The sequence below is a fragment of the Rhinoderma darwinii genome, chromosome 5, assembly GCF_050947455.1.
Source record: "Rhinoderma darwinii isolate aRhiDar2 chromosome 5, aRhiDar2.hap1, whole genome shotgun sequence".
NCBI lineage: Eukaryota > Metazoa > Chordata > Amphibia > Anura > Rhinodermatidae > Rhinoderma > Rhinoderma darwinii.
Window position 1 is genome coordinate 182,594,522 of NC_134691.1, and position 12,002 is coordinate 182,606,523.

The 12,002-nt window shown below is 38.3% G+C and overlaps 1 protein-coding gene across 2 annotated transcripts in view; it reads right to left on the reverse strand.

The window, feature by feature from the left end:
* The window catches only part of LPCAT1 (lysophosphatidylcholine acyltransferase 1), a 104,310-nt gene that overhangs the window by 29,212 nt on the left and 63,096 nt on the right, over positions 1-12,002 (reverse strand). For both annotated transcript variants that reach the window (XM_075826770.1, XM_075826771.1), the window contains 2 exons: positions 11,428-11,488; positions 2,533-2,591 (listed from right to left, as the gene is read on the reverse strand). In XM_075826770.1, coding sequence (XP_075682885.1) covers positions 2,533-2,591; positions 11,428-11,488 — 120 coding nt within the window. The remainder of the gene's footprint in view (positions 1-2,532; positions 2,592-11,427; positions 11,489-12,002) is intronic.

Genomic DNA, 12,002 nt, shown 5'->3' on the forward strand with positions numbered 1-12,002 from the left:
TGGCTCCAAATCAGTTTCACAGTAACTATATTGGATTAACAGAGCGAACCATGTCAAGGACGCAAGAGTTGATAAGGTGTCAATATTTACTGAGTGATTCTTTATAAGCCAGCAAAAGACGTACAAGTAATTCAGGCCTAAAGGTTACAAATCATACAGAATCAGATAAATAATAAAATAGCCAACACACTTGAGTTAAAATTATGCTATGTTATTATGCCAGAAGCTGGCTACATTTACCCAGGATTTTAGATATGTCCTCACACACTGGGGCAGATAAGTTTTAGATAGAGTAAACTTAGACATGGCAGTCCGAAAACGTACCAAATTTATCAAAGTGGTGCATCTAGCTAGAAAGTTTTCTCTTCCTTATACCACCTCTTGATTGGCCTAGATTACGTCAATATTTGCGACAAAATGTTGGTGCGTGGTCTTGCATTTTAAGCCACACCCCCTTTCTGCTTGACCCACTTTGCCAGTTGTAAAAAAAGGTGTCTAAAATGTGGTACAGAATTTTGGCCTCATTTGAACAGCAAATCTGCCCCAACGAGTCAATTATGCGGGTCAGTCAGCAGTGTTAAAACACCACATAGCATTTAACACTAAAGTAATTGGCTGGGACTTAAAGAGGCTCTGTCACCAGATTTTGCAACCCCTATCTGCTATTGCAGCAGATCGGCGCTGCAATGTAGATTACAGTAACGTTTTTATTTTTAAAAAACGAGCATTTTTGGCCAAGTTATGACCATTTTCGTATTTATGCAAATGAGGCTTGCAAAAGTACAACTGGGCGTGTTGAAAAGTAAAAGTACAACTGGGCGTGTATTATGTGCGTACATCGGGGCGTGTTTACTACTTTTACTAGCTGGGCGTTGTGTATAGAAGTATCATCCACTTCTCTTCACAACGCCCAGCTTCTGGCAGTGCAGACACAGCCGTGTTCTCGAGAGATCAGGCTGTGACGTCACTCACAGGTCCTGCATCGTGTCAGACGAGCGAGGACACATCGGCATCAGAGGCTACAGATGATTCTGCAGCAGCATCGGCGTTTGCAGGTAAGTCGATGTAGCTACTTACCTGCAAACGCTGATGCTGCTGCAGAATCAACTGTAGCCTCTGGTGCCGACACGATGCAGGACCTGTGAGTGACGTCACAGATCTGCACTGCCAGAAGCTGGGCGTTCTGAAGAGAAGTGGATGACACTTCTATACACAACGCCCAGCTAGTAAAAGTAGTAAACACGCCCCGATGTACGCACATAATACACGCCCAGTTGTACTTTTACTTTTCAACACGCCCAGTTGTACTTTTGCAAGCCTCATTTGCATAAATATGAAAATGGTCATAACTTGGCCAAAAATGCTCGTTTTTTAAAAATAAAAACGTTACTGTAATCTACATTGCAGCGCCGATCTGCTGCAATAGCAGATAGGGGTTGCAAAATCTGGTGACAGAGCCTCTTTAAAGAACGATCTGTCCGGCATGTCAGAAAATACACAGGAGGATAATATTCCTGACAATGGAAGCCCATGCTATAGGTTAGATCCTGGAAAAAAGAGCAATCCAACCGGATTCATTTGTGTGAGAAATAAACAGACCCTGTGACTGTTCTTCCGTATTTCTATATAAGCAGTGTGTAAACTAATACAAAGCAAATATCAGAAGGCTCAAGCTTTCTTATGAAGATGGGATCACTTACACAGAACAGCACACAAACTAATACACCCAAAAAAAAAAAAAAAAAAAAAAAGGTCACCGGAATAAAAGGAGTTAAATATCAGCTAATATAACGTGGAGTTGAGAGCTCTGCTCCAGGGAAAGGCTCGAGCTCGCTCTTTGTAGCCATTTGTTTCGTAAACAAGATGCATTACAGTTAGGGGATTTTATACAGTCCCACAAGCCAAATGACTTTTCTTTATTTATTTCTCCAGTCAAATAGTGACTCAGGGACCACAGGGATTTCTGCCAGTTGTCCCACCCGCCCAGATGGTGCAAACGTCATCTAATGAAATCTAACAGGGGTTCTGTCCATTTCATGTGAAGAAATATCCACATCTAATTATCCTGAAGAAGAGCACGTGAAGCGGGTGACTTTTTGGAAATAAACAAGAACGCATATATTATGAATAGGCCTGGGTACATCTGGCTCAGTGGTCAGACAATTTTACCAAAGATATGGTCTCTTTACTGCAGTAACCATAATTTATTCTATTTATAGCGCCAAGATATTCTGCAGCGCCCTACAGGTATTGTCATCACTCACTGTCCCAGGTGGAGCTAACCACTGAGCCACCGCCGCCAATTGTATAGTGCGGAGGTTATATATTGTAAGGTTAGGGTTATATATAATGAATGGGAAGTTTTTTTTTAATCTAGTTTCTGTGGGTTTTGTAGAAACTAATAAGTATTTTTATGCTTTTCACATCTAACTCTTCCATATTTATGGGTCTTGTTATATGCGTAAAGATTCGGATTTCTGACAGCAGTGTAGAAAGGCAAGAATACATTATTTAGGAAGGAAGATGACCTACCATTTTGTTGGGGTATCTCAAAACTACTGGTTGTACTGGGACACCGGGAATGAACGCACCTGAATAAAAGGAAAAAGAGCAAAATAAATACAATATGAATAAAAATATATAAGTAATATTTTGGGGAAATCACACGCGGCAGGTTTTGTTGCAGAAATTTCTGTGACTGAAAATCAGTTGCATTTATCTTCATGGAACTTGCAGAAATCCATGTGCTTGCTGCAGAAACAACCCCATTCAGATGGATGGAACGGATTTTCAGCAGCAGAAGATTCTACAACAAAATCTGCAGCGTGGAAAAAGTCAAATAATTCAAATGAAATAAACGTACATTGATGTACCAAGAGTTAGGTCTGTTTCGTCAAGGGCAATGATGGAGGTCTTCAGTTCAAGGACCTCGCTGATATTTCTGGACTGTTTTAAGGCTGGAATCACACATGCACTTTTTCTGGCAGTTTTTTGAGCCAAACACAAAAGTGGATTCAAAAGAGAGGAGTATTTCCTTTTTTAATCATCCTTCTTTATGGATTCACTCCTGGCTTTGGCTAAGAAAAAAAAAACGGACACAAAAACGATGTGATTCCAGCCTAAATTAGACTGACCTAAAACATTTGTTGCCGGTTCACAAATTGGTAGGATTCATTGGAAATATAAATAGTGATTGGTGCAAGAAAAAATATCCCTTTTGGGATATGGAAAGCTTGGTAAATAGAAAGGTTGTAGTAAAACCAGGGCTGAATCATGGATCTTTATATGATATATTATATATACACAGCCTGAGCTCATTTCAGGGCTACAACAACATGGTCCAATAAAGCTCTACAATCAAAATTACTTAATTTGGAAGTGGGATATCTCAATGGGTAATGAAAAATAGCCCCGGTGGCCTGTTCATTACAACAGTCACATCGTATTGTTTGTGTTAGATCCCTTAGGAAAAACTTCTACAGATAAAGGCTACTTTATATCTTTGCATTAGTAGACAAAGAAACAATTAAAAAATAAGAACCCTATTTTTTTTGTTCATAGAACAAAGGTTTTTAAAGAAAAAAAAAATTATCATTCATGCTTCTAAAGACCACACCAGGTCAAATGAGTTAGTCTGATGTATCACCTTGGAGCAGGGTATTTGATTTTATAAAGAAGATTCATTTCATTATGAAGCAGGTCTCGTGAACACTTGTCAAAGCTCAGCTTATCTATTCAGCATTTCCAAGACTAGGCATACAAATGAGTCAGACTTTATATGCACTGTGGGAATAATCCACCCAGTCGGGCCTGAGAATTGTTAAAGTGAATGTGTCATCAAAAAATGACCTATTGTTTAAATCAAGCTTTTATGTTAAACATATTTTTTAAGAATTTTTGGTGATCCTTAGCTCTTCTTTTCTTTGTCATTATCTATATTAAAAAATTATCCTAAAATCGTGCAGTTTTCACTCCGGTCACGGAGCCTCACAATGGACTGACACTTCCTGTTCTGTAGAGATCACTTCTTAGCATTCACATTATCACAGACAGGATTAAAATAAAAGTGAACTACTATATATAAATAACACAGGATCCACCATTTACAACAGGTAATGGATACAGCTCCCCTCCTATCCCTTCCTGCACTATGGCCTCTAGACCGGTCACAGAACAAGCATGCCAAGAAAACTCTCCCATAGAAGTCAATGGGTCCCCTCCTGATCACAGGTTCCTATGGTCCATGTGGCTGCTGTATAGCATATATCTAAAGGCTGTTAACAGCAGCTCAGACAAGATGTCTGCCCCCATAATAATGTACAGAAAATAGTATTAAAAATAATAAAAATCTACAAAATTAGAAAATAAATACAGATCAGAAATAAAGATGGTTTCACGATCTGGTTTTAATTATGAAAAAATATATAGGTGATGCTCTCCCTTTAAGTGTCAGATGATGCACGGAAATATGCAGGAATAGAGATCTCAATCTAAGGTGCCTATGTATTTAGAATACATAGTTCACCAAAATCTCTACATGCCATACAGTTTCTAGAACACGTTAATACGGTATTTCACTTGCAATCATCTTAAGAGTGAAAGTGTAAAAATAAATAAGCAATACAGTTTTTTTGGAATGAAATGGGGAACTAATATTACAATTGCGGAATCTCAGGCATTTTCAGATACACCAAACACTAAGTAGTTATGTGGAGAATTCAGCCCTGCATGAAAGTACTGCCAAAATACTTTTCACTGGTGCAGCCACAAAAGTTTCTTACTGTTAATGTAGTGCTTAAAAGGGGAATTTCCCAGCAATCTTTTTATAGGAGCTCTACACAAAGTGCTATTATGAAGAAGCCCTGACGCCAATCAAAATATTTCAACAGATTCGTATGTTTATTAAAAGAGCTTTCTGCTTTGGGCATGAAGGGCAATAGAATTATTAAAGGAGCATTCCACTTTGGGTACAAAAAGGGAAAGGAAGGAGAATCCGGTAGTTCTTAAACTTAATACATGACCAAGTGTGTATAGGCTGTTGATCTTTATTTTGATACAGTTTCAATGATAAACTTGAGCACCATATTTATTTGTGTATTTCTTCTATTTAAAATATTAAAGAAGCACCCCAAGCAAAATAAAAAAGTCTGCTTCCTCCGATACGAATATAAATAAAGTAAACAGTAGTGTAGTTAGTTTCCCTGCCAAGCCGTTAATTTTGGGAGTTATCCGCTCTCGTTCCTACATGACCACGATCAGAATCCTACAGTCTCTTATGTGTGGACCTTAAGTCATTTTCTATATGCATTCCTCATAGTCACATTGAGCAGGTCATAACGAAACGGACGTCAGGTGCACACAGAAGCTGTAGTATTAGGAGAGCCTAAACGCGGTCATGTGTGACAGTAAAAGACCAGAACGGAGCAGATAACTCACAAATTAAGCGCTCGGTAGGAAAACTACCTACGCTACAGCTTACTTCATCTACATTACTATCGAAGAAAACGAAAAAAAAAATTGCTGGCAGTGCATCTTTGAAGCTGGCCAGAAACACTAATGTGTATGGGGACAGCCTGACTTTCTACCGATGTAGGGGGAAAACAGGTTTGCGAGTGCTTGCTTTTATAATGCCCCTTCTTTCGTTCCCTGGGAGACAAGCATCACCAGAGGTGGTACTCATTTCCGTCTCGCTATGGCAATAAACTTGTTGGCTTCAGTCTCAGCATAAATGTTTTCGAGTGACAACGAATATGGCTAGTTTTAGGCCACGCGGGCGTGCTTATTCTTGTTCTATAGAATTCTGAACATAAAAAAATTGTAATAAAAAAAATTAACCGTTAGTTAAAGGGAATGTATCGCCTATATTTTTTTTTTCCTAATTAAAACCAGATCATGAAACAATATTTTTTTCAAATCAATTTTTGTATTTTGATTGTAGACCTTTTTATTCTATTTTCTGTACATGAATATCGGGCAGTCATCTTGCCTGAGCTGCTTTTAACAGCATTTAGAAATATGCCTTAGAGCAGCCACATGGACTATAGGTGCTTGTTAACAGAACCCATCGACTTCTATGGGAACGTTTTCTAGGCATGCTCTGTGACCGGTCTGGAGGTCACTGTACAGGAAGGGATAGGCGGGGAGCTGTGTCCATCACCCATTGTCAATGGTGAATACAGTGATATATATATATATATGTGTGTTACCTTTCATTGTAATTCTACCTGTGATGATAAATAAATAACTGCTGAGAAGTGATCCCTACAGAACAGGAAAGGTCAGTCTATTGTGAGGTTCAGTGGCTAGGGTGAGAACTGAAAGGTTTTAGGATTATTTTTTAAATTTAGATATTGACAGAAAATAAAAAAAAATCACAAAAAAATTATTTAAAAATATGTTTAACATAAATCTTTAATTAAACATGTCATTTTCTGATGACAAATTAAATAAAGAAATTCTAAACCTACAATAGAATTAAAGAATAAAAAATGTCAGCCTGGAGGATTTGAGACAGTCCCTTTCTATATGCATCACTATGGAAAATTTATATCATAGAAGGGAGCCCACCCAACAGTACCCCTTCTATTAGAATTAATTTGATCTATAGGGGTCTTTAGTTATAATAGAAGTTGTACTTAAAAGTTGCTGAACCAAATAACCATGTGTGAAACCAGGTGTCCATCTCCTCTCGGCAGAAGACTGGATGTGGGTTAGGGCTTGGCTTGCAGGATCTCCATTGCAGACAGATGAAACAACTGAAGCCCCAAAAAGTCTCTATCACAAGAGGTAGTAAACAAAGGTGGAAACAAAATGGGTGCCCCTGAAATAGAGAATAAGGACCTTTTCTTTTTTTCTCCTCTTTGGATTATAAAACAGGATCAAGGTAGTAGAGGACACTTGCATGGCAAGTCTTCCTGTCAAGTTTGCTTTTATTTTGTTTAGTTTTTAACTTTTATGTCCTTCTAATAAGATTTAAGAGTCATAAAAAGGGCACCTGGCATGTGATTCTCTTGTAATTACGGTACTTTCATGTTTTGTGACAGTGAAAAACATCAAACAAATCAAAGGCTTCATCAGAAACCAATCCCGCAGATTAAACCGTGGATTATTTACAGACTCATTCAACAGTTTTTTTTTTTTTCTCATCATCATATTATTTTAGTGCCAGGAATGAGAGGCAGAAAAAATGCCAACATGGTAAAACTATTGTGTCGATTTGTGCTGATGATTGTATTATTTCAACTAAAGAGAACTGTACATGTAAAGTCAGATTTAAATAACCAAAAAGCTCTGATCAACACTGTTCATTCCAGATCTGTACATCCATACTATTTTTTTTTAGCATAGATACTACATTTCCTATACCTACATTACATAAGAAACCCCGGTTCAGTTTTACAGGTAGCCCATACTGGGACCATGGTAGTTTTATATACTTCATTCTTAAGATTGGTGGGATCACAGTGCCCAGATCCCAATAGTAAGACTTTTATTAAGATAATGTATCTAATGGACAGGTTATTAAAGTTATTTTTGGGACTACAGCTTTAAAAACGAATTCAACGTTTGATAAAAAAAAAACTATATTGTAATCTAATGAGATGTTAGTTCAAAGGTGATACCCTCCAATGGTGACAGATAACCAGGAGTCCAGATGCTAAAACTTTTGGCGAACAACTATTCACATTTCCCCTCCCGTAAAACGTAGAAGTGCAGAGTGCCCACTGAAGTCCATGGAGAACCATGTAATACATGATCATGCCGAGTCCTCTAGAGTGAGAAAAGGGTGTTTTTGTCAGTGCCATAGACATTGAACTGAGCGGAGGCGCGCATGAGCGACCGCCACTCCATTAAGTTGGGGGACTCCTGTTTTAGCGGTGAGTGGTCGAACCCCCCCAACAAACTAACCTTTGTCACCTATCCAATGGTTAGGTGTTAAATATTTTTTGTCTATAAAACCCCTTTAAATGGACACGCATCCTGTCAAGGGTATGAAATATTCGGATCTTTTTCAGATAGTAAATAATCATGAGTTGAAAAGAAAAATTTCTACCAACAGTCCTACTCATCAGTGTGTGCTTCTCAGATGGGGCAGAGAAATTATCTTTTCTTAACCCCTTAGTGACCACCAATACGCCTTTTCACGACGGTCACTAAGGGGCCTTAGGCTAGGCCGCCGCCATTTCACAGCATCTTAGTACAAGTCCTTCACGGGTGTCCCGTGCAGTCTGGAGCAGGTACTCGGCTGTCTGACGACAGCCGGGCTCCTGCTCTAACAGTAGCGATCAAAGTTTAATTCGATCGTGGCCGTTCAACCCCTTAAATGCTGCTGTCAATAGCAACCACAGCATTTAACCCGTTCGTGACCGCCAATACGCCTTTTCACGGCGGCCACTAACAGGCTTTATTCTGATGCATAAGCCTTTTTACGTCGCTGCATCAGAATAAGTAAACAAAGGAGGGAGCCGTCAAATCTCCCTGCTCTCAGCTGCCAGAGGTAGCTGAGGGCTGGGGTCATCCCTGCTCGAACGTGTGAGATCGATAGAAGGATCGATCTCACCCGTTTAACCCCTCAGATGCGGCGCTCAATAGCGTGCACCGCATCTGAGTGGTTTTGGAGAACGGGAGGGAGCTCCCTCTCATCCCACCGACACCCGGTGATAAGATCACTGAGTGTCTGTGTCTTAGATGGCAACCCCCAGGTCTGCCTGTAGTGAATGCCTGCTAGGTCATGCCGGAGGCATGTCCTAGCAGATGCTGAGAAGATACCTGTCCTGTAATACAAAAGTATTGCAGTGTATTATAATAGCGATCGGATGATCGCATATTAAAGTCCCCTAGTGGGACTAGTAAAAAAGTAAAAAAAATTAAAAACCCACTTATTCCCCTTGCAAACAGCTTTACTATTAAAAAAAACAAAATAACGTAAAAAAGTTACACATATTTGGTATCACCGCGTCCGTAACGACCCAGACTATAAAGCTATTACATTATTTAACCCGCACGGTGAACGCCGTAAAAAATTAAATAAAAAACTATGGAAAAATTGCTGTTTTCTGTGAATCCTGACTTAAAAAAAAGTCGCATCTACTCCAAAATGGTACCAATAAGAACTACAAGTCTTCCCACAAAAAAAAAGCCCTCATACAACTGCATCGGCGGAACAATAAAAAAAAGTTATGGCTCTTCAAACATGGAGACACAAAAACAAATAATTTTGAAAAAAAAAGCATTTTTACTGTGTATAAGTAGTAAAACATACAAAATCAATACAAATTTGCTATCGTTGCGATCATAACAACCCGCAGAATAAAGTTAGTGTGTTATTTATACCACACGGTAAACCGCGTAGATTTTGGAGGCGAAGAAGTGTGGCGAAATGTCTGTTTTTTTCTATTCCCCCCCAAAAAAAAGTGAATAAAAAGTTAATCAATAAAAAATATGTACCTGAAAATGGTGCTATTAAAAAACTTGTCCCGCAAAAAACAAGACCTTATACAGATATGTAGACGCAAAAATAAAAAAAAGTTACAGCTCTTGGAATGCGACGATTGAAAAACGTAACAAATACCTTGGTTATTAAGATTTAAAATAGGCTTGTTATTAAGGGGTTAAGTAGTTTACAGAGGGAGGAAGCGCCCTCTGTCCCCCATCGGCAGCCCGCAAATGCAATCGCCCCCAGACCTGCCCTGGCTATATACCGATTAGGCCATGCCATAGGCACGTCCTAATAGATTGCCTGTCAGTTTTACACTAAGTATACCATAGCAGCGATCAAAAGATCATAGTTAAGTGCCCTAGCTGGACTAAAAAAAAATAAAAAATAATAATAAAAAAAAGTTTTAAATAAAAATAATTAAAGATTACAGTTAGAAAAAAATAAAATAAAAACAATTTTTCCATTAAAAAAAGTGGTTTTATTTAATAAAAGTGTAAAAAAGTACAAATTTATGGTATCGCTGCGACCGTAATGACCCAAACAATAAAGTTAACATGTAATTTAAACCACAACACCATAAAAAAAAAAACGCAGAACTATGGCGGAATTGAAATTTTTTTGCATTGCCCCCCAAAGAGTAATAATAAAAGTTAATCAATAAGTCCAATGTACCCCCAAGAAGTACCAATGAAAACTATGTCTCGTCCCACAGAAAACAAGCCCACATATGATTAAGTTGACGGGAAAATAAAGTTATGGCTCTTGGAAAGTGACGATGTAAAAACCTCTACATACATGGTATCGTTGTAATTGTACCGACCCATAGAATAAAAGGTATTTACGCCGCACGGTAAACTTAAAATCCATAGAACAATGGCAGAATTGCCATTGTTATATATATATATATATATATATATATATTTATTTTCTGGGGCTTTATATATTTTTACAAAATACAAAAAAAAAATTGTAACATTATGTATAAAAAGTGAGTAAAAATTCCAAAACAAATACAGTATTCTATAGTTAAGTGCACCAAAAGTGTCTTACAATAGACAGGTATAAAGAAGGAAACACAATTGGATATTATAAAACAAACATGTGCAAACAGGCAGCTGCAATGGATGATTCAAACAAAGCATACAACAAGTAAAATAGTAGTGTCAATATCACGAATACTGAAGTGGGTGGAACGGGTGACCCAGAAGTCAAATCCATTGGTCACTAGCAGCAAGCACCTGTGCTAAACACCATCATACCAGACAACCACACACTTACAGCAAAAGGATCAAATTATCCAGCACTTCTTTATATAATAGTTTGATATTTATTAGTAATTCATTAAAACATGTTGCAGTCAATTGTAAAAGATATCTCTTCCACGCTTAGGCATTTAGAACCGTCCGGTTCTTTGTCATAGCAGGTTATGACTAAGAACCGGACTGCTCGAAATGCGTAAGCGTGGGACAGATATCTTTTACAATTGATTGCAACTTGTTTTAATGTATTACAAATCTCAAACTTTTATATAAAGAGGTGCTGGATGAATTGATCCTTTTGGCTTCAAGGTACAGGCGCAGCAACAAGGATTTCCAAAACTCGAGTACACAGACTCATCATAGTCAGGGTCAACAGGGAGAATTTGGTGAGCGGTCTCTATTTTTGTTAACCACACTAAAGCCTCATGCACACGACAATATTGGTTTTGCGGTCCGTGTCATCCATACTCACAGATCCACAACAATTCACCAGTATTGGAGAATCTGCAAATCTGGACCATAAAATGACTTGTCCTGAGTTTTTGCGGTCAGAATTTGTGGCCTCCGCACTGATCCGTGTAAATCACGGTCGTGTACATGGGGCCATAGAAGAGAACGGGTCCGCAATTTATCCTAAAAAATGCGGATAAGTTGCGGCTGCAAAAATATGGTCATGTGCATGAGGCCTTAGCCGGATTCATTTCAGACCGATATAAATTCATATCCTACCAGGTTTGAAGGTAATCAGACAGGATCTGTTGGTGCACGTTCCTTCTGGGAAGATCATTACCTTTAAACAAACAAAGGTAAAATGTAAAAAAACGTGTTAAACCTACAATGTTAGAAGAGAAAGTAAAATATTGGTACTTGGCAGTCACTCTGTACTCCATTACTTGTATGGCAAAGAGATGAATACTGATCTTTAAGTGTAATGAAGCACCTGCACATGGCTCCCAATGTCTTAGTGAGCAGATAAATCAATGATCTCGATACGATAGCACGGTGTTCTGCAGCTGCTGGCTGATGTTTCTATACACTCGTTGCACCTATTTAACAAATATCTCAGCGAATATGGCTGATTCATTACACTCTGCTGGTCAACAATGGCTACTTTTAATTGTGTTATATGTGTCCTTTTTTGGAAGTGTTTAATTTAAATTAATAAAGGTTATATTTTAGTTAAATCGATACATTAAAAATATCAATTGGTAGTTGACAATTAGGGTCTTTATTGTGCCTCAGGCATAACAGTATTTTTTGAATTTCCCATTCCGGACACTGTCCGTGCATGAAATGGATAGCTC